Source organism: Sebastes umbrosus, chromosome 17 (assembly GCF_015220745.1).
Source record: "Sebastes umbrosus isolate fSebUmb1 chromosome 17, fSebUmb1.pri, whole genome shotgun sequence".
NCBI classification, from domain to species: Eukaryota; Metazoa; Chordata; class Actinopteri; order Perciformes; family Sebastidae; genus Sebastes; species Sebastes umbrosus.
In genome coordinates this window covers 17253514-17280421 of record NC_051285.1, presented here as the reverse complement: position 1 = coordinate 17280421, position 26908 = coordinate 17253514, and the positions used below count along the sequence as shown (strand labels likewise).

The following is a 26908-nucleotide window of genomic DNA, read 5'->3' as shown; positions in this document are numbered from 1 at the left end:
ATGGCTGTTTTCAGGCTTTAGAAAATCTAGCCCCTGACAGGAGGCCAATCACAGGTAATTTTAGAGAGAGAGCGTTCCTATTGGCTGTTCATTCAACAGAGGCAGCTGTCAATCACTCGCGAACTCCGATCAAACGATCAAACTAGTCAGCGCTGATCAAATGTGAATCAATATTCTGTTACAGTAATGCCTATTTCTCACCTTTAATGTTTTCAGAAACATCTTGTAGTGTACTACTACTACAAGTGTAGCCGTAAAATTAGAAAGTTTGCTCCGGCTGGTGGGCGGTGCTTGGAATTTCCTCAACTGATCTCAACATAGCTGCCTGGTCACACACTTTCTCATTTTACAGCTGTTTAAAGGTGTTTCTGAAAACATTTGAGGTGAGAAATAGGCATTGCAGTAACAGAATATTGATTCATATCTGATCAGCGCTGCCTACTTTGACTGTTTGTTTGGAGTTTGCGAGTGATTGACAGCTGCTCAGAGACTGCAAGGCTCCAGCTCAGCTCTGATTGGTTGTTTTCCTCCGGTCTGTGAAATCTTGCAGATGCCGTTAGGAGCACCGGAGGACACAGAGGCACATGATTTTTTTCCAGATTACCTGTCTCTTGCACTACAGTCAGGATGTATTGACCATTTTACAAAAATAACTTTTTTAAATCATATTTACTCCATTTCTACCCACTGCAGCTTTAATGATTTTCTGACTAAATGTTATGGGGTCGGCTGAATGTCACAAAGATCTTAGAGAGTGAAAATCATCAAGAAAAAAAGACATTTGGGAGGATTTTCATGCATTTTGAAGAAACACTGCCATCAAAATTGTTCTCATTCAAACATCGTTTAACTCATTTTTGGTTACAGTTTAGCACAGCAAGGCTCCATCAGTCATTCCACTATAGGAAGATATGACACAGGCAGTGAGAGAAATATCTCAGTCAAACCAAGGACATCATGGTGATCCATAACCACCGCCTGATTTACTTTTAATGACTTCTGCTCACGTCAGAATCTTTGGGAATTTTCCAACACTGTCCAATTTTTAAAAATGAAAACACTTTTTTTTTATCAATTCATGGAAAATTTATACTTAATGTTTCTTTTTGTCAAACCAGCTGCTTTTTCTGTTTAAAAAAAACATGCAAATAGACAAGTAGACAAACATCAGAATTGTAAATTTTGACACGAATACATGCATTCCTTTTTATTCACAAAACCAGTCCAATTTTCTAAACGAATACAAAGATTGGTTATTTTTAAAAAGCTGTAGCTACCCAGCAACATAAAAAAAAATCATGGAAAATAACAAACAAATAAAAAAAATTTAATCTTGTCTCAGTGCGTTCAGTAGGGTAGACTCAGAGCAAGTGCTGTCTCTTAGTGCTATTGCCCTGAGCAGTATTGGCACATGCTCAGTAGGGCCACAGTAACATAAGGCTGCCAGTTTCACTAAAGGAAAAGTTTGGAAATGCAGAGGAGGGCTGATTGAGGAGACTACAGTAGTGACGGAACCGGCGAACAGCATCTTCAACCCGGTGAAGAGTCTCTGGAGGTCCGCCCGATAACATGACTCCTTCAGTTTAGTTTAAACGCCACATTTGAAACATTTCCTTTGTCTTTCAAAGACAAACCACCGATCCGTCTGGAACTAAAATCATGAATCTTAAAATAGACAAGGGTTTAAAGTAACATAATGGTGAAGAATTACAATAATGTTTGCCATTAGCCACTAGTTTTTGAAATATAGCTGTAAATTTACATTCTCTACACAAGTACTGTATCTTTCCACACATGAACAACATTAACACCAAACACAGAAATTAGTTGATTGTCCACACTCAGTCCGTCATTTCTGTTTCTGGCGATGAACAGTTCCATGTTTAAGCGACAGAAGAAAAAAAACCTGCTGGAAAAAGGACAAAAGGTACCAAAATGGAAACATAGAAAAGGGAATGAAAGTTGCCATAGATGCTTTTTCTTTACGCTTCATTTTTGGTTCAAGGAATAAGTAGGTGCATCCATTACCCGATTGATTTTTTTTTTTTGTTCTGCTTTGTTGTTGTTTTTTTCTATAATTTTTATTTGTTGCTTGTTTTGTTTATTAGCCAGTGTCAGTTCTGGAGACAATCCAGGAGTTGGCATTGCACTTGATGGCAGAGCTTTGGGTAGGGAGAGGAGGAGGAGTCCTACTGGAACCACCGGAATGCCGCTCCTGTAGGAAGCATCACCTTCTTGGAGAAACAGAGGACAAGGAGGGGAAGGGGGAGGGGGGAGGAGAGGAGAGAGAAGAGAAGAGGTTGGAGTTGTCATTAAGTATTTGCAAATATAATCCCAAATCTACTTCTTCCTTCATGAGAAGCTACAATTTCTTCACACCTTGACAGAGAGGAATACATAATGTTGCCCTCCTGTTCCTGAAATCTCTGTTATTTAAGACTACAATTAATGATTATTGTCATTATCATTATCGATTAATATATAGGTTGTTGTTTTTTTCTTAATGTATGAAATATAAAATAAAATAAAAATCAGGAGTCATCAGAGCCCATGGTGGAGTCTTCAAATTGCTTGTTTTGTCCAATTAACCGTACAAAGGGCTGTCAATTGATTAAATTATTTAATCGAAATAAATCACAAGATTATGCTTGCTTTATGCAAATGTATGTATATATGTATTATTGGAAATCAATTAACAACACAAAACAATGACAGATATTGTCCAGAAACCCTCACAGGTACTGCATTTAGCATACAAAAATATGCTCAAATCATAACATGGCAAACTCAAACCAAACAGGCAACAACAGCTGTCAGTGTGTCAGTGTGCTGACTTGACTATGACTTTCTCCAAACTTTCACATATCTTGAGGTCAGAGGTCAAGGGACCCCATTGAAAATGGCCATGACAGTTTTTCCTCACCAAAATTTTGATATCCAATTTGCAATGTTATACAACACACTAGAGCTGCAACGATTAATCAATGTTGTTGTTGTCAACTATTAAATTAATCTGAAACTATTTTGATAATTCGGTTTGAGTATTTTTTAAGAAAAAAAAGGTAAAAATTCTCTGAAACTGAATATCTTTGAGTTGTGGATAAAACAAGACATTTGAGGACATTGTCTTGGGCTTTGGGAAACACTGATCAATGTTTTTCACCACTTTTTTGACATTTTATAGACCAAACAACTAATTGATTAATAGAGAAAACAATCAACAGGTTAACCGGCAGTAAAAATAATCGTCAGTTGCAGCCTTACAATAAAAAAAAGCAGAAAATCATCACATTTAATGAGGTGGAACCAGTGAATGTTTTTTAGTTGACAATTGACTTAAATGATTAATGTCCACCCTTTCTCCCTGGATGAGTGGTATGTGTGAAATCTCTACATCCTTGTCTGGCCCAACCTCTCTCTCCTCAGCACCACCACAGGAACGAGCTTCAGTCCTGGCTTCACACAAAACCCGATATGCCACATTTATTATTTAGCCACCACACGCGTTGCTCTCCCACACCATCATCAATGATCACGCCGCTCTCCTCCGTCCCTCACTCCTCTCTCTCTCTCTCTCACCATGGCTATCTGCGACTCTGATTGCACCGAGCAGGAGTGGCACCAATGCATGCAGCTGCAGGGCTCAGCAGCGGCCTGTCAGTCAGGAGATAGATGGAGAGCCGCCCGTGGCCCCCGGAGCTGCAGCGCGGCTGGCCGTCCTGCTAAAGTGCAACTCGATTCTGCAGCACGGATTCTTCCGTTAAGCCAGCTCTGCCTGGAGCGAGGCAGGAGGAGCTCGGCAAACATTTATGCACCCACACACACTCTCTCGCACCGAACCAATATGTATTCAAGTACAGTCACACACCTCCACACACAGTGGCACGTTAACCGACACTCGCAATACACCCCCGAAATCACACCAAACAGTGAGACTGTTAAACTAAAATTCTCACACGCGATGGCTTCAGATTCACTTTTCCATCAGTGCTCTACAGCAGAGAGTTTAACTGAGATGCACACACACACCCATGCTGGAAAGGGAAAATGTACTGTATGTTAGTGTCACATATCTGTATTGCCCTCTGAATACATTACAATTAGGGCTGTCAATTTATTAAAATATTTAATCGTATGATTGTCCATAGTTAATCGCAAATTAATAGCACATTTCTTATCAAAATGTACCTTAATGGGAGATTTGTCAAGTATTTAATACTCTTATCAACATGGGAGTGGGCAAATATGCTGCCTTATGTAAATGTATGTATATATTTATTATTGGAAATCATTTAACAATACAAAACAATGACAAATATTGTCCAGAAACCCTCACAGGTACTGCATTTAGCATACAAAACATGCTCAAATCATAACATGGCAAACTCAAGCCCAACAGCTGTCAGTGTGTCAGTGTGCTGACTTGCCCCAAACTGCATGTGATTATCATAAAGTGGGCATGTCTGTAAAGGGGAGACTCGTGGGTACCCATAGAACCCATTTTCATTCACATATCTTAAGGTCAGAGGTCAAGGGACCCCTTTAAAAATGGCCATGCCAGTTTTTCCTCAACAAAATTTAGCGTGAATTTGGAACGTTATTTAACCTCTTTTGCGACAAGCGAGTAAGACATGGTTGGTACCAATGGATTCCTTAGGTTTTTTCTAGTTTCATATGATACCAGTATCTTCACTCCAGCTTTAAAACTGAGCCCGCTACAACCTAAAAATCGCAAGTTGCGTTAATGCTTTAAAAAAAATGAGTGGTCTTGAAACAAATTTTACGTGTTATTATCGCGTCAACTTTGACAGTCCTAATTAAGACGTTTCCATCTAAATTCTAATGAAATTCCAATAACGTGTAACCTGAACATATTCAGACTCTCTTGCACAGCTGCAGTGAGATTATGAGTTTTTCTTTTCTCAACAAAGACATCAGAAAGCAAATAAGGCCATTAGCTCAGAGAAGAGTTTGAAACCAAAAACAATACCAGCCCTAATTACTTTTCAGGCCCACTTAAACCATTCCTCTACCCTTGAATCAGCCGTACAGTGTTCTTTTGAATGCTATTGTTCATATCTGGACATGAAACTGAGTGACAGCGGGGTTCGTGCTCTGCGGGTTTTCATTTACTTCCATTTTGAAAGTTAACTCCCGCTGAGTGACAAAAATGAAACATTTTCGCTCGGGTAAAAAGACTTCAAACAAAGGTAATTACTCCGGTGATCTCAGCCAAATATAGCCCACACTGTGCTTTATTTGTTAAATTAACTTAATCAGGAATAATCTGACAGCAGAGACACTGAACGCCACTCATAGCCCACATATGCCAGCTCACATCAACTGAAATATCAATTTCTCTATTTAGGAATTTTTTTTTTGTCTCAAATGAATATGAATAGCAACCTCAAACCTGGAGGTTAACAGCCAACATATTGGCAACATTATTTTGTGGTGTGCGTGTTAAGCATCGTTGGCCCGCCCTCCATCTCTGTGATGACCTTTCTACAGCGGCGCTCAGCTGTTAAGAAGACAGTCGGAGGGCAGCAACATCTGGCGCCGACACAGATGTCAAAAACCTGGTAAAGGCCGGACTGACCGTGACATGAGGCGCAGGGAAGGAAAACAACACATCCCCTCGCTTGAACTGAAAATGACGCTTTTCCCTCATTATCAAACATGAGCAATCAATGGAAAAATGGCAGCAGTTCAGGAATAGAAAAGCCTTCCTTCACCAGCACTGATTGCACAGGTTCAAACGGACGGAATCTGTGGTTGTGAAGTGGCCAATCACCGGAATCGATGGACGGTGGGCACATTTGTCTTAGCATAGCAAAAACAATTTGTGTGTAACGTACAACAAAAGAAGAAGAAAGGAGGCATCCTTTATATTTCAGACTAACTGTCAAGCTAAGGCAAAGCGTCTCCGCATGCAGCGGTACATGTGGGATGTAACGCTGTCTGCCACTCGCAAGGAGCAGAAAAGTAAACCTTTAAAGCATCTGAATCAAAACACCAATGACCTCCAGCTGGCATAAACACTCACTATATTTGTCTGGCTGAAGGAGTGAAGCATTTTCCTAAGCCTGCTCTCCCTTCCAGGAGTCAATTATGAGTGATATATAAATGCGTTGATACGATTTCTCTTACTGGACCAATACATCTCATAGCCAGGGCAGGAGTATTAACACACACGCAGTTCAACCCGTAAATCCTGTATCCAGTAAATTATACATTTTTCTTTATCGCTTTATCTGCAGATTATTTTCATTCATCGATTAATCATTTTGTCTATTAAATATAGTGAAAGAATAGCCACAGTGATGTCTCTAATTTGCTCTATTCAATTTACTGCCATATATAAGTAAGAAAAACAGAAAATTGTGACTTTTAAGAAGCTGGGATTAGAAAACAAAAAACTGAAATGATTGATTTTAAAGGGGACCTATTATGTTTATGTACTTTTTCCCTTTCCTTTATTGTGCTATATAGTTGTTTTGTGCCTGTAAAAGGTCTGCAAAGTTACAAAGTCCACACTAAAGGGAGTTACTCTCCCCCACAGAAACACTGCTCCTGAACTGCCTGAAACGCCTCGCTTGAAGTACCGCCTTTTCTTCTGTAACATGGTGATGTCACCAAGTAACACATTTGCATAAAACTTGCATAGCGGCTAGTTTGGCACGCCCTCAAACAAAGCTAGTTAGAGTGGAGCTGGAGCCGAGTCGGAAGAGTTTGGTTTGGTTGACCAATAACAACAGTGTGGGCCAGCTGACCAATCAGAGCAGACTGGGCTCAGAGTGTTTCAGACAGAGGGTGAACAGAGGTGCTGCAACACAGCCGGTATGAGAAAAATAAAGCGTTTTTGGAACATTCAAGCATGTAAACATGTTCTAGTAGAAACCCAAAATACAAAATAAAGTATGAACCTGAAAATAAGCATAATAGGTCCTCTTTAAAAATAGTTGCTGATTCATATTTGAGATATTTGCATGGTGATAAATACTAAAGGCAATGGTCCATCTTTCACACTAACCCTCAATACTCATGCCTAGTAATCAAAGGTCAAAAGAAATATGGGCTTCTATTAAAACTGGCTAAATTTGGTTTAAAATTAAATATATTATATTAAGTATAATGGTTGTTTCGACAGCATGCCTTTATTTGACTGAAACACTGTTAAAACAACTGTTATATGTAACATAGATGTCTCAAAAACAAGTTTCATAGACATCTAGACTACTGGTGCAATGGTTCAATAAGCCCACGGTTCGGTTTATATTGCGGTTTTTGGGTCACGGTTTTGGTTCGGTGTGTTTTGCACATTACGGAGAAGAAAAAACATAACCAATGAATGAATGATATTTCTATATTATATCTGAGGGATAATGTACAGCTAGCGGGTCACTGTTGTGAAATAAACCCCCGAGAGTAGACAACAATGACCTGCTAGCTGTACATTATCCCACTTATTACACAGCTACTTACTTCAAATCATTAATTTGACACAAAAATGGTCCTCCAGAGTTCGACATCAGAACTGCGTCCATAGCAACTGTCTGTTATACATAGCACGGTTTGCTATAAAGAAACAACAGACTGTAGAACGCCGTGATTGACAAATCTGAATCGAGTATTTAACAAAGCCGTGTGATAAGGAGATATAACACTGATATTATACATGAAATAAGGCAGGCTACTTAATGGTCAAGTAGGCCAATGTTCAGATAATTACCTCTTCTCTGTCTCTGACACCTCATCAAATAATTAGCATGCCTGTACGCGACGGTTCAACAATGGTTTCGGTTTGTACGTCAATGGTTTGTTTTTGCATCCCTAATCTAGACCTCTTTTGACCTACAAATTATAAAATTGGTGCTTACTCGGAGGACTACAACATGATTTATTTATCAAATAATACCACTGACTCTTTTTGAGTACAGGGCTGTCATTGTAATCCAGAAGGTGGTCCACAGTACAACACCTTGGCTACCTCACGTGCCGTCCCTCTCTATCTGTCCTTCCCCTGTCCACTCCAACTTGTCCCTCTGTCTGCCCGGCAACTTGCCCACACACATCGTCTCGGTGTCAGTCTGCGTGCCTGTCAGTTTGCATGAGCCTCTTCTGTCCTGACTGTCTGGTGTACGGTGTCTGGGAGGCAGGAAAGACCACGAGGGAATGCGCTACTCCCATATCAACGTCTGATACTGGCAAAGTGGCCCCCAATGCACGACGCTAGTATGTTCGGGTGTCTGGTGACAAAGAAGCACAGTCTTTGACACAAAGATACTAAATATATTATTCTATAAGTAGACAAAGACAAAAACTCAGCTGCTGTCTTATCTATTTCCAAAATATTCCACACTCACCGGTACAGTACATCCTCAACGTACAGTGAGGAAAAACAAGATTACAACTTCCCAACCCTGACTCTCCTTCGTTCTCTGTGTCGAACAGCATCACCAAGGCCGACACCACTGGAGGGTATTCATACATAGAGCAGAGAGGAAGTGCCTTCCCACTTATTTCTCTCAAATGTAGCATTCCCAGAATAAATCCAGACATCTTCAGCCAGTGAGCTATGAGGTGGCAAAGGCCTCAGCATGCTAACTCCCCCTCACTTGCCAATTTTACGCTCCTCTTTGAGCTGCCATGAGCTTTCAATGGAAACCGTCAACACCCTTAAAATAAGCACACTGCTGCTGCTGCTGCTGGACTGCACTTGTGTATCGACGCGTAGACGCTCGCAGGCTCGTAAGAAACGCACAAGCATGCAAATGCAGGAAAACAAAGTCTTTTTACTCACATGTGTGTGTGCACAAAAAGCAGTCAGAACCATCTGACAAACTGACCGCAATACACATGTTAAATAAGACGTCATGCCCCTTTAGAGACTGCACGCTGAGTATAACAGCCACAGCAGACGGGGATGTGCCGCTCTATCTTTGATTGGAGGGGAATGTGACACTCAGGGGCTGTTTGAGCTACAGCTGAGGCTCACTGCAGTTCACTCTGAGAGCCAGGACCGTCTTCTCTTCTGGCACAGGTGCTGCAAGTCGCCCTGAATATGCTTTAAGGGGAATTTCTCTTAAAGAAGAAGAATATATTGACAATATTACATCATCTACTCTTTATTGACATGTGGAATTTATTGCTGATTCTCCGCTCCCTCCTGATGCAGCAAATCCTCCATGAATCTCATCCTCTGACATTTAGCTCGCACTGATGACATCACGCTCACTGACAGCGCGGCCCAGGCCGTAATCTCTGATCTAATCACCTGCTGAACAAGAGCTGTTGACTTAATAACAAAGCCATTCGAGACGACTACTAGACTGCTAATGTGAAACGTACGAGTGCACGAGGACAAATAAAAAAGCAGGCGAAATTGAAAATGTTGTAGTGCTGTCAGAGCAAAGTTGATACTGCAGGAAATCAAGTTTGGGGCAAACAGGTTGCAGAACTCTTAGATGGTTTCCTGACTGAACGAGAGTCTCATTTTAAGTTAAAGCCTATAGGCCTACTATCCAAGTGTGTTTTACATTTTGTCAGTTGTTTTGCAATGTGCACAGGTTTACTCACTTTATCATTCTTAAAATGCAAACTTTACAGTGTCAAATCATATAATAAAGATGTCCAAAATGTACTGAAATGTGACATCAGAGGAATATTACTGGGATTATGCTGTCACAAAGATTTTATTTCATGCTGTGGGTTGTCAGGTGATTGAGGTTATAGTTTGATTCATGCTTTCTGTGTGGGTAGATGTGCAGAAGCTGCACACTTTGGCATGAATGTTTCTCGCCTTTTTCCGTGGCAATCTCATGCCTGAGACATTCAGTACGTCTGTGGCACAAACCTTTGGCTCTCTAAAAAGGCACTCTGCATCTTGGTTCATATAATATTGTATTTCATCAATGTTACGAATGGACGAACTTTAATGTAACATAATCCACATTTCGGGCAAGGGGAAAAATATTAAAACTAAACTTGTCAAAGTTAACGCGATAACGTGTTAACGCAAATTTGTTTTAACGCCACTAATTTCTTTAATGCAATAAAGCCACTTGCGATTTTTAAAGCTAGAGTGAAGATACTGGTATCATATGAAACTAGAAAACCGAAGGAATCCATTGGATTATCCATTAGCTCGTCGCCATGGAGGTTAAACTGGCATGGCCATTTTCCCAGGAGTCCCTTGACCTCTGACCTCAAGATATGTGAATGAAAATGGGTTCTATGGGTACCCACGAGTCTCCCCTTTACAGACATGCCCACTTTATGATGATCACATGCAGTTTGGTCAAGTCATAGTCAAGTCAGCACACTGACACTCTGACAGCTGTTGTTGGCTGGCTGGAGTTTGCCATGTTGGGATTTGAGCATATTTTTATGCTAAATGCAGTACCTGGGAGAGTTTCTGGACAACGTTTTTCATTGTTTTGTGTTGTTAATTGATTTACAATAATAAATACATACTTACATTTGTAGAAAGCAAGCATATCTGTCCACTCCCATGTTGATAAGAGTATTAAATACTTGACAAATCTCACTTAAAGATATATTTTGAACAGATAAAAAAAAAAGTGTGATTAATTTGCGATTAATCGTGATTAAATATTTAAATCGATTGACAGCCCTAATTAAAACATCATGCTGACTCTGACGTCTGATGGACTGGTTCAGGCAATGTTTCAGGCTGAAAGCTGTTTTTCGACACTGATTTTGTGCCGACACCATCAGGAATGATGTAATAGAGAGGTGTTACCTGCACAACAAGCGTAAACTTTAAAAAGAAACACATATTATCCTTTAACAATAGTCTAATATTGTCACATTGCAAGCAGAGATTGGCCTTCTCATTTCTGGTGAAAGAGGGAAATTACTTTACAGACACACTCAATAAATTAGTGAATAGTAGACTACATACTTTCAGATGTCAGGAGTACAAAATGTGTGCAAGGTAATTACAGTACATACTTTTACTAAAGTCAATAATTAGACTGCTATTATAGTTGGTACTTGGAGGCTTGGCAGGTTTATGGTACCCTGGAGTTTCTGTGGCCACTGGCAGCAACATCAGCAGACTGACGTTTCGAGCAGCATGATGACCTATATCAACATCAACACTCATGAATATTCAAGCCCCCTTGGGTTTGGCATCGCTGGTGTGAATGACTGGTATTAGGCTAACTGCCACGACAACATCAATTGCAAATCATAAATTAAAATTAAATTCCTTTCTGCTGCAGACATTGAGTCGTGCCACCTACATAGCGAGCTGACACATTTCACCGTTTTGGTGAATCATCGACGGAGACAAATGAAGCCTCTCATTAATTTGCACTGGAACAATACAACAGTGAGAAACAGCACGCTGGTATTCAGACACATCAGTCTGATTCTCAACTTCAGAGAAAGTCACAAAGATTGTTGCCAACTATTTTCCAATTTTTAACATGCATTTTTTTTAAGTGTTTTACATTTTTGAAAGCAAAAAACATTGTCAAAGTACAAATTATTGTTGTGTTACTGATGTGATGTTACGCAAACTTTTCACATCAATCTGTGCTTTACAACTCAACGACAACATAATTCTTATGATTATGATCTTCACTGAGATGGATCAACTAACACAAGCCAACAAGTCCTCCCAATTACACAACAAAATACATTATTTGCTTGTGCCCTCCAAATCACTGTTGAAAAGTATAGTCAGTCAGTCAATCCGTTTTATGATGTGATAATGGTTATTATTAAGGTTTGGTTAGGTTTAGGCACACAAACAACTTGGTTAGGCTCAGGGAAACATCGTGGTTTGAGTTTAAAGGTCCAGTGTGTAGGATTTAGGGGGATCTTTTAACAGAAATGGAATATAATATTCATAACTACATTTTCATTAGTGTATAATCACCTGAAACAAAGAATAGTTGTGTTTTCGTTAGCTTAGAATGAGCCCTTCATATCTACATAGGGAGCGAGTCTTCTTCATGGAGTTCGCCATGTTGCTCCTCCATGTTTCTACAGTAGCCCAGAACGGACAAACCAAACACTGGCTCTAGAAAGAGCCATTTACATTTTTACGTAACCTGAGGGCCACCGTTGTTCTCCGAACCGCTTGTGAAAGGGAGCGGTGAGTGGAGGGGAATTCAGTCGGTTGCAATCTGCAACTTCACCGTTAGATGCCACTAAATCCTACACACTGACCTTTAAGTTACCACTTCATTAAATCTAGGGGCCCTACGTTGTCATGATTACAATAAAAAAAAAACATTTGGTTAAAATTGGGGGAAAGGTCTTGGTTATGGTTAAAAGAAAACATTGACTGACGGTAGAAAATCCAGTGTTAAAGTCCGTAAAGCGTTTTGTCAACTCAGCCACTCACAACGTCTTCCGTACACGTCACTGTCGCTCTAGAATAAAGTCACTTCCGTTGCTCCTGATGGACAAGAGTCACAATTCCTAGATCACCGCTAGAGATCTTTGTTACTTGAATATGTCATTTTTGGGCACTCTTTGCTAAAACAAAGTAAAGGTCTTTACACACCAAGGGCGGGACGAATAAATGGCACGAAAATGCGAAATACCTGTCTGTGAATATTATACATATATCTAGGGCTTTTATTGTGAAAAGTAAGAACGGGAGTAGTGGATCTGGACAGCGCTGCCTTTGTCAAGGTTGAAAAGAGTGATAAAGTTTGCCGTCCTGGTTCAGACCCTCTGTGTTGTTGTTTCATACATATAGGTGGAACCGAACCAATTCCACACAACATGATTGGTTGATGCCTTCATTCGCAGTGTGAAAGCTCAGAAGATTGACCTTGTTCCGAATAAAAAATGTTAACGCTTTTTTCCGGCGGGTAATATTCGCATTCTGTGCGAAAGTATTCATGACAAAAACAACGGTTAAATATATTGACATATGAATAAGGCTGCACGTTTATGGCCAAAATGATGATAACGATTATTTTGATCAATATTGAGATCACAATTATTTATCACGATTATTCTTTAATTTTAGCGACAACTATTGCACTTTCACATTAAAATAAACGGAGCACTGTTTTCACCTTCATGCTGTGCTACATTCCTGCTAATGTACAAATTAAGGCTGCACGATGTTGGAAAAAACTGACATTGCAATATTTATTTCTGCTATATATACATTGCAACATGAAAAAATACAGGAATATTCACCCTACCCCTTTGTTAGCTACATTTTAAAGTTAAATGCATCAATGTGGTGCAAAATTAGTAACAATAAGAGCTAGATAAACAATTGTATGCTCTTAATTGAAATCATAAACACATTGGTTGTATAGATAATATCCATACCCAAAAGTGAAGCCAAAACATCTCAATCACTGGCTGGTGGCTTGCTGTTAGTTTAGGAAGAGCCTGATTTGATATGCAGCAGAGTTTTCTATGAGCAGATCGCGCATTTTAAACGTCAATATAGTAGGCGATCATGTTTATTTAACTGTGGGAAGCAAAATTGTGATCACAATTAATATTTGATTAATTGTGCTGCCCTACGTGCGCCTCCGGTGTGGCCTTAAAGTGCTATGTTTTTGAAAAAGGGTCCTCAAATCTCATACACTTATCACATGATTTGTAGTGAATGGGTTAAAACATGCAAAAACATTGATATGGCCTTTTAAAATATCTAAGCCTCTCTATGCACCAACACGTGAATAGGAACCCTTAGAGGAGAATACAAAATATAGTAGAATTTGTGGCAAAAACATGGAATTGTCCAGTCGATCTTAAGACTCCATGAACATCCATTAACTGCACCTATTCAAAATGACATCACTCTGTACTGTGTTTTCAGTTTGTGTCACTCAAAATCCTCCAATAACCAAACCATCCCCTTTAAGGAGCGTTTCACTTCGGCACAACCAACATTTCAGCCAACAAACAAGAAGCCGAGCTGTCACCCTCAATCAACATCAGGGAGAGAAAGAAGTGAAGCCATTAGCAGTTTGAAGCACAGATCCAGTTTGTGTCAATTAGACCAGAGGCCTCTCCACTGGTTCACACACTGTGTTACATATCTATCAATTTATTATGTAATGCCAAAGTGACACTTATCCATTGATCACTAAAGTTTATTTCCTTTGAGAAGGAACATCTGCTGGAATTGATTTCATGATTGGTCGTTCTGTCATCACAGCCGGGGTTAGTTAGGCCGCTGAGTGTGATGGAGAGGTAACAGACAGGAAGTTTGGAGGGGCCATTTAGATGAGCAGGAGTGTCACCGGAGAGAAGGACAGCGGCAGCAAAAAAGAGGGGCGAGGGGGGGGGCATCATGTGCCACACTGACACCTGGTGCTCCAGATGACAGCTCCGTGGCCAGATGGACCTTGTTACATACACAAACATACCCACGCATGTACACTGACACACAAACACATACTGTACATAATCACTGCCACTCTGCCTCCACACATGTATGATTTTTTCTTTACGATTACAACATATGCACAAGGAGGATGTACATGTGACTAAACGCTCCACTGAAGGGAGGGCGTTGTGTAGTTATAGCGAATTAGCCTTCCGATTGAAAGATGTGGGCAGTGTGACTGTGTGGTCATGGTGTACGGATTAAAGACACCCCATGGTGCATGCTTACCCTGCACATATCCACCACACTCCTCACCACCTGTCATTTCCCGGCTTGTGAAGCCACCAAAAAGCCCCCTGTACTATGTCTCTTAAAGGGGAATGACGTTCAGGTACAACCCGGAAGATCTGTGTGAAGCTGAAATTTCTTTGCGATCTTTCACGGATTTTTTGATCCCACAAAGACAACTTGATGGCTTATTTCTCTGGTTTCACCCCCATATATTACCCCCATATATTGTTAGTTTTTGTCTCTGCATTGAAGCTCTGAAGTAACTCTTTGGATCAAAACCCTTTAAGCTTATTTTTTGGGGGAACCCTAAACAATGGCCCACAATGCAATGGTACATCATAACCACCACCCACTTACCTCCAGAGCAGCAGAGGGCTTCTTCTTCAGTTCCTCACATTTGCGAAACTTGCAGATCTGGTGGCCCGTTTTGCGATTCCGGCAGCTGCTGCATTGCTCGCAGTTAATCCGCCGTCGGCAAGGTGGGCACATGCCGCAACGTTTTCGCTTCTTTTTACCGGAGTTGATCGCAGAGGCCAGCTCGCTCTGCGCCGGGTACTCGGCCAGGCCGGCCATGTGTAGCGCGCTGTCCGCCAGAAACACTCCAGCCGGCGTCATGATGAAAAGCCCCGGGTTGAAGGGGAACCCACCCCCTACTCCATATGGGAAGTCAACGGGACCACCTACGGCGTCCGTGACAGACGTACCCTCCAAGTCGCTACCCCCCGAGCCTGCGTCTCCACCGCCAACTCCCACTCCCATGCCCCCAGGCAGGAGCATGTGCTCCATACCGGCCCGCTTTAACAGTGCTGCTGCCTGGGCAAAGTGCAGCAGGCCATTCTGTCCCTCCAGAACCTGTTCTAGGGTCCGGTCCAACTTGGCTGCTGTCAGTGCGGAGACGGTGGGCTGGGGCAGCGGGGGTGGCTGAGGCTTGGCCGAGTGGCTCTTAGTCTCACTATTGTCCTTGTGTCCATTGCTGGTGGCAGAGGAGACCGCTGTATACTGCGAGAGGGTACGGGACTTCTTAAGGCTCTTACTGAGGGGTTCGCTGATGATCCCGCTGCGGTTCCTGCGCTCTATGATGGGAGAGTCCTGTTTGCAGCTACTTCGCTCCTGGTCCTCTGTTCGGCCCCCCTCCGACAGCCCGCTAGACATGGTCCAGAGCGTACGTGCCTGGGTTGGGAGTGAGGGTGGAAAGGGAGCAGGAGTGAGTGAGGAGGGGGAGCAAAGACCTTGCCTCAGTCCGTTCTTGGCCCCGGCGGGAGTGGTGCCTCACCTCGATGGACCAACCAGCCAGCCGACAACAGGCAGGCCCCGGAGCCTTCTGCCCGCTCTACAGCTCAGCCCTCATCCACGTTCTTCCATGGGCCATCTGGGAACTTTACACAGGGAGACAAGAGACGTAAATTACTCATCAATGATCACTTCACCAAAATACTCAAACACTCAAGAGATAACTTTTTGTCAAGGGTCAACTTAGGCAATTTAAAGGGGACCTTTTATGCTTTTGTGCTATTACTGTTTACTTTAATGTGTTATGCAGTTTTTTGTGCATGTAAAAGGTCTGCCTGAAACACTTTGCAAGAAGTCTTGGCTTTTCTTCCGTAATGTGGTGATGTCACAGAGTAAAACATTTGCATAATACCTGCCTATCAGCTCGTTTGGCCCACCCTTGAACAAAGCTAGTTAGAGCGGAGCTGGAACAGAGTACGAAGAGTTTGGTTCGAATGACCAATCACAACAGTTGGTCAGAAAGAGGGTTAAAAGAGGTGCTGCAGCACAGCTGGTATGGGAAAAGTAAAGCGTTTTTTGAACATTAAAGCATGTAAACATGTTCTAGCAGAAACCCAAAATACAAGTATGTGAAAATAAGCATAATAGGTCCTCTCTAATGCAAAAACTGAAAAGAAGAACATCAACTTTTAAGTTAATATGGTGAACTTGTTAGCAAATAGTTACTTTTATACACATCCAGCAGTCAAGGAGCAACATTAGCATTTATTTGGTGTTTCTGGCCACCTGACAAACGCAAATCCCGCATTCACTCAGTTTTAGCTCTGTTTTTGGTCTCCACCAACTCCTGAGGGAATATCTGAATATTTAGCTGCTAAATGTTCTGCTATGTTCATCAGCTAGTCGCTAACTGTGTTTATCTGCTGTTTGATGCTGAGAAGGTAGTGTACAGTGGGTTTTTTAGAGCTTTTTCGCTGAAAACAGCTGTGGCCTAAAACAGCTTTATGAGAACATTGAGAGTGAAATGAAACATTAAAGTTGTGGTCCGGACTCACTATAAAGCTCCATAAAGGCGAGGAGAGGTGATAATTCACTACAAGCGCAGCCTTTCACATTGTCACAGTGTTTTCATGTTGTCATTTGATTGACGTTTTAAATATATTAAGTTCAGATGCCTGAAGAAAACTAACTAACCAAATACAGAGTCACTAAATTAGCGGACTTAACAAACCCAACATTCTGATCCAGGCTGAAAAATGCATGCATAATTGGACAATTCATAAATATAATAATGTTACATAATGTAAAATTATGCAAACAATTCAATTAAATATCTAAATGAAAATAAATGTTCCAAGTTTGTCAGTTTACCTGGTCTTTAATACCTGTTGTTAGCAGCCGTAGTGGTCTGATACAATAGGAGTTAGTGAAACTCATACGTAGATATTAGTTCTACTAAATTAAACACAGACAGGGGCCACTAAGCCTTTTAATTTATAGCCTAGGTATACTGATATTCAACTCAAAATCAAGCACAGAAACTCTAAAAACTTTCTAATTCTTCACATTTAAATCTCGAAATCAAACTCCTGACCAGTGAGGCAACACCTGCCTCCCTGGAGCTTCTCTGATTGGTTGGCAAAGAAAAGAAATTACTAGGTTCGGGAGCCTAACCTTGCTGTTTAAATCTAATACAATCATATTAATTTTGTAGTGTTGAGATAAATTGCTTTGGTGAACTACAAAAATAACAAACTATTGAGTATTTGTTTTATATTCTAAATTGAAATACTCTGTTAGGACTTCAGCTACAGGTCTGTGCACATTTCATACTTTACACTAAAATATTCAAACATAGAAACATGGGATTTGTGTGCAATATTTCCATAAACAAACACACAGTTTCTGCTGTGATTAAAGATGTGTAAGCTCTCCTACAGAAGATGTCACCTAATTTGTTTCCTTATTACCTGCAGGTGAACTCTTCGACCTATCAGACTGTTATGTTTATTGGTGCCAACATAACTGTGATTTCTGTCAGATTACTGTTTATTTTTAAGTGAAGTTAGTCAGTCGTGAAATTAACAGTATTTATTTGTAATAGCGTCCCTTTCAAACACATACAACTTTATAAATAAATTGTATTGCCTTGACTGCAGTTTAGTCATTTAATAAATGTTGCATTTATTGACTAACAATTACAAGCTCATTGAGCTGAGTGTATAACCTTGTGATACAATATGTGCGTCCCTTATTAGACTCTCACACAACAATCTGCTGAGAATATAGCCAAAACACCCAGAGTCAGAACAAAGGAAGTTGATCTTCTTTTCTTAACTTTGGATGTCTTTTGAATGCTATCATTGTCTTGAAATGATTACTTTTAAAGACAAAACCTGTAGAGCAATATCATTTGGCAAAATATTAGCTGAAATGGAGCGGTGGGGCTTATGAGGAGGGTTTACTAGGCGAGCAGTGAGAGTCTCCCCGCTGGACAGAGACGCATCCATGCAACAGCTTTTAGCGTAAGATTCCCTGTGACTGCTCATCTATGAAAAGAAAAACTATGCTGCGATTCTCCTGACCTGTCCATGTTCACAAACAAGCGTACCACCTCCCACAGAAAAGCTGAGGAAATGGCCGGGCCAGTCCTTATAAGGGAAACAAAGGGAAAGGGAGGGGAAGAGGATGGGGGGGGGGGGGTCTGTGCAGTGTGTGGAAATTGGAAGGCCAGAATTAGTGGGAGGTAAAGCTTCAAAGGCAAGAGCACAGCCCCCACATTCTCACCAGCTCAGGGGGATGTGGCGCCAGCGAACCAGAGCCAGCTCCGCAGCCCCTCAGCCCCGGAGTTTCAGTTTCTCCCACTACAGTGCTGACCAGGGTCCGGTTTCCCCAAGGCATCTCAAACTAACTGCATCTCTTCTCAGTTGTGGTTGAAACAGCGCTGCGAATCAGCAGAGTGGTGCATGCAGGGTATTTTTTGTGGTTTTATGGAATATTGGACCTGAAATGAGGTATATAGTGGTCAGTTATGAATACTTTAAAGGTGATTTTTCATTAAGATTTGAATGTAACATTGTCTCGAGCTCTGTGCATTTACGTAAAGTAAATCTGGGTGCAACACCACTATTCCTTCATTAATCACAGCCTGGGAGGATATCCAACTGCTTCATCAATGCTCTAAATACAGTAAATGTGATAAAAGACTTGAGTTTTCCACATAATTAATGAACTGGTGCATTATCAATAGCTAGAGACAAGACAGCTACAAAGCTGGCATCCCGTGAAACACTTTCAAAAATATCACCTATCAGCTGTGACATCATAATTCAGCCATGCAGGGAACTATTATCGCACCAGCTAGCCTGCTGATGACGCCACAGTTTTTTTTTTTTTTTAAAAAGGCAGATGAAAATGACATTTATTCAAACTGCTGTTCTTACAAAATGTTGATTGCACATATGTGACACAACACTTAAAATACTGCTGACTTGCTTTGCGTCAATCCTAGCAACACCTGCTGTGTGACAATAACACAGTGACACACATACTCTTTTTGTTTCTTCAGTAAGATATTCATATTTTGATAAATGACTGGGATTTTTAGGTGCACACAAGTTTAATTTGCATTGCAGCTGAACATCAGTGTGACAAACGATAAATGCTTCAGTCACTAAGGCACTTCTCAATGCACTGTTACACTGCTCAGTGATATAATCACATGATTGTCCATAGTTAATTGTGATTAATCGCACATTTCTTATCTGTTCAAAATGTACCTTAAAGGGAGATTTGTCAAGTATTTAATACTCTTATCAACATGGGAGTGGGCAAATATGCTTGCTTTCTACAAATGTAAGTATGTATTTATTATTGGAAATCAATTAACAACACAAAACAATGAAAAATATTGTCCAGAAACCCTCACAGATACTGCATTTAGCATAAAAAATATGCTCAAATCATAACATGGCAAACTGTAGCCCAACCGGCAACAACAGCTGTCAGTATGTCAGTGTGCTGACTTGACTATGACTTGCCCCAAACTGCATGTGATTATCATAAAATGGGCATGTCTGTAAAGGGGAGACTGGTGGGTACCCATAGAACCCATTTTCATTCACATATGATAAGGTCAGAGGTCAAGGGACCCCTTTGAAAATGGCCGTGCCAGTTTTTCTGTGCCAAAATTTAGCGTACATTTGTAGTGTTATTTAGCCTCCTTCGCGACAAGCTAGTATGACATGGTTGGAACAAATGGATTCCTTAGATTTTTTCTATTTTGATATGATACCAGTATCTTCACTCTAGCTTTAAAACTGAACTAAAAATCGCAAGTTGCGTTAATCTGTTACTAATTTGCGTTAACATGTTATCATCGCATTAACTTTAACAGCCCTTATATAAACTTATGCATGTTTACGTAAAAACAGCAGATAAATGTGACAATAACGTATTGTACGTATAAAGTATTGACTGAGTCCCACAAAATCAATACAGTGTTTTTAAGAATCAATACAGTATCACAAATATCGCAATACTCGATATTTTCAATATTTTCTTACACCCCTAATAATAACACACAGATTAAAGATATGTGATGGCCAACAGCTAACCTATGATTTGTAAAACAAAATCAACAAATTTTAATCATTTTATAAATACTCATTTTCAGTGTCATTTCTACACAACAACATTTTGTTACCTGATAAAACCTGCAAACTGCACCTTGAAGAAAACAGTAAAAATGCGCCAAACCAGTCTGGAATGACAAACACATGTACGCAGATTTGCATCTTGCGTGTTTACAGGTTGTGTTTACAGCACACAATTGTTGCTCTGGTCTACCACACTGTGTAACGAATGAAAGCACGGTCAACCTCCTCCGCAGTGTGTGTGTGTGTGTGTGTGTGTGTGTGTGTGTGTGTGTACACATCTGCCTTCCATCCTAGTGACCTATCAGTCACACTCCCTCCATCATCATCAACCCTGAGCATGGCATATAGTCTTAAACTAATCACCTCCTCGACTCCTCAGCGTCATGGCTCTTCAGATCCACATCATTTACAGAGGGGCTTTATGTCCTGATGTGAACTGTCTCCTAAACCACAACTGCCTCTAGTACTGAGAGTGTCAACGCCACACAGCTGAAACCAGATGTTGTTTTGTCCTTTAAGCAGGTTTACTCTATTTCCTGCGCTGTTATAGACTTGTGCTGTGGTTCATATTAAAACCTTACACCTCAGGCTTCTAACAATTGGCCTGTTAAGAGCGCAATTATAGTCACATGTTCAGACAGCCACATTTCCTGCACCTCAGCATAAAAATAGGTGTAAATATTAGCTATACCTGATCGTTCTCTGAGTCTTTCTGTACCGTGCTGTACAGGATTGGTGGACGGAGCTAAAGATCTGGATATAAATGGTCCGAGTGATCAATACAGCGCAACGGCCTTTCTCGGATCGACCACTGAGCTCAGCTGGACGTTGTGTAGAGAGCAGGTGTGGCCTGAGAGGCATGATCTGAACCTGCAATCGAACTAAGCATCCGCTAAAATAATTGGTGGCCTCTTGTTTAGGTAAATTCAAAACTGCAGCAGTCACTGTGTATTACTGTAATATGACTTTTTGATCTGTTTCTTTGATGCCTGAACTTCATTATAGGCCAAACTGGATCAGGTTTTTTTTTTTACACTTTAAGGAAAGTAAATCTGAGAGCTGGACAATTACTCTAGTTTTATTGGTCAGTATTTTATTTAGTGTAGCAGACAAAATATTGACTTACCTGAGGAGGTATAACACAACATTTTTAATGTGAGTATAAATGTTGCTGTTCATACAATAAAGACACTTAGTTAAAAGTCTTGACATTAATTCCAGCCTTGAATCAGCTGAGTGATGTCCGCTCCGCAGTAACTTTGTGGACACTTTGTCAACAGCAGCGGATCTACAGAACCTGAGAGTTCATTTGAATGTGGTTAATAAAATGTCACATAGGTTGATACATGATATACGGGTATTAATTTGTGTGTGAAATTTGATTTTTGTTTTATCAGTTAATAGTTTATAATTGAATCTGGGTTTACACATACTGTAGCTGTTCTGTCAGTGAGCATGTATACCATTTTTCTAGCAAACAGCCTCATGAAATCCAGAATTGAAAAGAGTGTCATGTGAGTGTTTTTATCCAGATGTTCCCGTTCTACAGAATACTGTATTGATCCTTGCTGTCTCCCTATTTTCTACTTGACAAATGCTGCCTGAAAATATTTTTCCCCAGCCTGTGTATACGTTTCTTTATATCTAATAATTTGCATGGGCTCAGTTTCAGTGACCTGAGACAGTCAGTCAAATCAAGGGAAAAGTTCAACATTTTTGGGAAATACATTAATTCGCTTTCTTGCAGAGTTAGACGAAAATAGAGCTGCAATGATTAATCGTCAACTATCAAATTAATCGCCAACTATTTTGATAATCAATTATTCGGTTTGAGTAATTTTTAAGAAAAAAAAAAGGTAAAAATTCTCTGATTCCAGCTTTTTAAATGTGAATATTTTCTGCTTTCTTTCCTCCTCTATGACAGTAATCTGAATATCTTTGAGTTGTGGACAAAACAAGACATTTGAGGACATTGTCTTGGGCTTTGGTAGACGCTGATAAATATTTTTCACCATTTTCTGACATTTTATAGACCAAACAACTAATCGATTAATCAGGAAAATAATTGACAAATGAATCGACAATGAAAATAACCGTTAGTTGCAGCCCTAGACAAGAATATCGATATCTGAACTCTAAACATGAAGCTACAGTCGGGAGACAGTTAGCTAAGCTTAACATACAGTATGGAGACATGGGGAATCAGCTACCCTGGCTCTGTTTGAAGGTAACAAAATCTGCCTATCAGCAGCTCTAAAGCTCAATAATTAAAACCATATATCCTGTTCCTTTAGTCCGTACAGAAACCCAAGTGTAAAAACAACAATTCACTGTTTAACAGGGGATATTACATTATTTGTTGAACTATTTCTTGGCCAATAAGCATTCAAAAGCTTGATTAAATATGTCTGAGGTTTGAATCATTGGCAAAATCTGGTGTAGCCTATACAAGCAAAGTCTTCATTACATGTGGAGCATTTACAAAAACATTTGAGCTTAAATCATTGGTGAATTAAGTAGTACTTTAACAGATCATACTGTACATTCACAGCAGTACAAATTATGAGTAGTTCTTCCTAACAGCCTCAGTGCTGCCGGCTGAATGTTGTCAGCACAATGTCGATACTTGTACGAGCATGAGCAGCTCATTTAACACTCCGCTCTCAGCCTGTAATAGCTCCCAAACTTACAACACTTTCCTCGAATAAGCAGTTTTTAAAAAAAAATGTGTGTGAATGTCAGTCCACAATATAGTGACAACAGAGTGATGGATGAATAGTTGGTTGGGTTCAGTAGTTCAATAGGTTCGATCAATAGGTGATGGAGGAATGGGGGAAAAGCATTTAGGGCCAGGGTGTGTTTCTATGTCCTGTTGCTGGGAAATATACTCATTTAGAGCAAAAACTCTTAACATGAGAACCAGGAATCTGGGATGTTTTATTTCCGTCATGGCTGCTTAATATTCAGCACACATTGACTTGGTCCACACAGTAGCCTACACTGTAAACAATTGCTGTTAATTTACAGCAGGATTTCAACAGTATTAACCTGTTGTTGCTAAAAACAGTGCTTTACTGTTAATACAAAAGAAAAACTGTTAAATTACGCTCATAGGCCGTTTTTTTAACTTAACTATAATGCATTCTTAAAAAACAGCACTTTACTGCTGATCAACTGTCTAAAGTATCACAAGTAACAGTTTCATGTAGTATTTTTTTAATTCTGGGACCTGATCTGCACATGTGAGGCTTGTACATTGTACATGATTGGAAAATCAGTGGATTAGCTTAACTGTTCTTCACTCACATGTTGTTATGGTTTGCATTCTGTGCTTGTAGCCAGCTACAGACAAAAGTGTCAACAAGTCTATTATAGCCTTTTTCCTAACAAGTGCCTTTGATTGTATTTAGTGTGACTATTCCTATGTCTGTAACCTGCTAAGTCTATTCATCTAGGCAAAAAATAATGTTTATTAAAATGTAAAATACAATCTAAATAGTGCATTAAAACAAATCAGTAAGATAAGGTAAAAGAAAGGTGAAAAACAGCTATATAATATATATTTAAACAGTAAATTAACTAAAATACTGTGAAATTAATTTACAAAAAAAAACAGTTCAAACTATTTTTTTTCATTAACAGTACAAAGCTGTACATTTCAGCAACAGTATAATAATGTTAATTTTACAGTAACATAAAGGCAACCCTGCTGCCAGTTCTTTACTGTTATTTTACTTGGAAATTCTCAACAGTGTATAGTACACTTGTGAGTTCAATGAAACACATGATTTAATTGAGTTTGAACACACTGAAAGGATAAACTCAAGGTATGACTCTCTATGCAACTTTCTTTCAGTAATAAATCCTGAATTATTTACATTTTAATTTTAATTTTAATTAAATAAACAATATACCCTGTTAATTGAAATCAGATCAAGTTTGATTAGACATTAACCTCCTGGAAGTAACTCGAGTAAGTTTTCCTTCACTGACGTCACTGCATGCGCAGGTGTCAGGTAATCGCACTCAGCTTTTTTTAACGGGAAAAAAATAATTTCCTGCAGGGTTTATGAGGCATTATTTGGCACGCAAACACAAACTCTGGAGGAGCAGCTGACAGTTTAGAGAGACGCGACAATACTTAATGCATTAGTTCAGGCGATGCTCGATGCAAAACGCAGCGTCCAGACGCGCTGTGTGTCTGTCTGTCTGTCTGCGGACCGCTGGAGGCGACTACACACACACACACATACTCTCTCTATTCCTCCCACCTCCTGGCGACTGACGCGCGCACACGAACACGCTCACTCATACATAACACACGCGGACGCACAAACCAGAGGAAGTTAAAAAAGCCTGGGTGACGATAATAAGACTCATCCATTGTCCATATAAACCTGCTGCGTCTTCTTCCTATAATGAGCCTTTTACGCACAGAAAAAAGTTAGAGGAGGAAAACAAGCGCACCGCATACTGTGACTTCAAATTATATACGCAAAGATATGGAGCACTGGTGGTGGATGGGTGAAAGCTACCTGGGAACTTTCTAATGATGCCCGGAGAAAAAATCAGAAGAATATGACATTTTAAAAAAAGCCAATCCTTCACCTTCATCTTTACGCGCGGGTGGAAACAGGGATATCTATGTAGTCATTGATGTTTTTAGGGTTAAATAAAAGTTTCAATTAGGCTATTGAAAGTATAAAGAGTGACAATCAGTGTGTTGTCATATACAAGCATGATCCGACTCTAATGCCCCGTTTAGCGTCCAGTTTAGCGCGCATCATCAGCTGATTCACGCATCTTGGTTCAGTGCCGATCCGTATCTGGAGGCGACTTATTATTAAATAAAGAGAAATGATTCTTGACAGCAGCATATTTAAATACCCCCATTCATCCATTCAGCGCAGTGCTGAATCATCACAATTTACCTTAAAACCATTAAAACCTTTTTATTCTTCTTTTTCTTTCCAGAGTAAAAGCAGATGAAAATAGCTGTCTTTTGTGTGGACCCGGTTGATCTATGATATAGCCTATCTGCGGTACCAGCACACGGTCTGCAGTCACACTGGAGGATACACAGCTCCCGGATCACCCCGCTACAACTTGATCCTATAAGAAGATGACATCCCAACTTTCGGCAGACTTCAACAAAGTCTGATCCCCCTCCATCTTCTACCCCCTCCTCCCTCTCCTCCCATGTATATCTACAGATTTGTAAACACGGGCCCCGTTTTTTGATTTTGCACCTACCAAAGCAGATCCGAGCAGAGGGGAGGGCTCCCACAGTCCGAGCGGTCCGACCGTCTCTCTCTCTCTCTTTCTCTCTCTCTCTCAGCCTGCCGTGCAGAATGGTGACACAAAAAAAAAAAGAGAAAAAGGGCAGAAAAAACAGCTTATTCTCCGAGAACACAATCCTACAGAGTGGCTGGCTGTTAATGATAAAAATGTGTAAAAGAAAAATAAAAAAAATATTCACCCGTCAGTTATTTGGGAAAAAGCGTACTTTCTCTGAGGCTGAACGCGTGGGTTCCCCCAGCTTTCTCGGTTCCTCGCAATCTCTCCACCTCTACATCCCCGCTTGCAGAGAGGAACATGCAAACACATTTCATAGATTTTTGGAGCTTCGCGGAAAAAGCGAAGTGGACTTTTTACGCGGCGCGCGCGCGCGCGCTCGCTCAGGCACAGCTGAGGCAATGATAATAATAATAAAGCGAGTAGAGCGATGGGCGCGAGGTTCAGTGTGACATCAGGACAGCTGAGGGGAGAGGTATTATGGAAAAAAATATATAAAATAAATAAATAAAAACATGACTGTACTCAAACTGAAGGATTACTGGCTGTATGTTTCAGATAATTTATTATTAAATTATTAATTGATTAATTTATTAATTGTTTTTTAAGCGACACAAAACTGCCAGGATGAGCGATGATGTTTTTTGTTTTATAAATAGAGAATTAAAAAATATAATATGTCTAAATAAATAAATAAAAACATGACTCTACCCTTACTAAAGGATTACTGGCTGTATGTTTCTCAGATAATTTAATATTAAATTATTAATTTATTAATTGTTTTTTAAGCGACACAAAACTGCCTGGATGAGTGATGATGATTTTGTTTTATAAATAGAGAATTAAAAAAATATAATATGTCTGAATAAATAATATTTTTTTTGAATGATAATATCTGCATTATCACACTGTTGTGACCAATGTGATTTGAAATAATGTGTTTTCTTGTTTTAAGGCGTGATTTCAGGGTGGTGGAGGTAAACACTCATCAGTTTATGTGGAGAACAGAGATTTTCACCACCGCGTAAAGGCTGACGGACAGAAAGCATCCTCCTCCTCCTCCTCTCAGTCAGCCCCAGTCAGAAGTCCA

The 26908-nt window shown here is 40.2% G+C and overlaps 1 protein-coding gene across 4 annotated transcripts; it reads right to left on the bottom strand.

The window, feature by feature from the left end:
* Positions 1-1176: 1176 nt before the first annotated feature.
* cxxc5a (CXXC finger protein 5a) lies at positions 1177-26239 on the bottom strand. 4 transcript variants are annotated; one of them, XM_037749289.1, is made up of 5 exons: positions 26003-26239; positions 25777-25862; positions 15909-16011; positions 14993-15805; positions 1177-2234 (listed from the first exon to the last, which is right to left on the bottom strand). In XM_037749289.1, the coding sequence occupies exons 4-5, from the start codon at positions 15785-15787 to the stop codon at positions 2190-2192; spliced, it is 840 nt and encodes a 279-aa protein (XP_037605217.1). In that variant the 5' UTR covers positions 15788-15805; positions 15909-16011; positions 25777-25862; positions 26003-26239; the 3' UTR covers positions 1177-2189. The 4 variants fall into 4 exon arrangements, with proteins under 4 accessions (XP_037605217.1, XP_037605216.1, XP_037605218.1 ...); XM_037749288.1 differs by having other exon boundaries at positions 14993-16011; positions 26030-26218; XM_037749290.1 differs by having other exon boundaries at positions 1177-2231; positions 14993-16011; positions 26003-26176.
* Positions 26240-26908: the final 669 nt, after the last annotated feature.

Coding starts and splice junctions, on each gene's coding strand:
- cxxc5a (XM_037749289.1), bottom strand. CDS start 15,787: ATGTCTAGCGGGCTGTCGGAGGGGGGCCGAACAGAGGACCAGGAGCGA. Junction 2,235..14,992: donor AGCCCTCTGCTGCTCTGGAG/GTAAGTGGGTGG, acceptor TGTTTCTCCAAG/AAGGTGATGCTTCCTACAGG.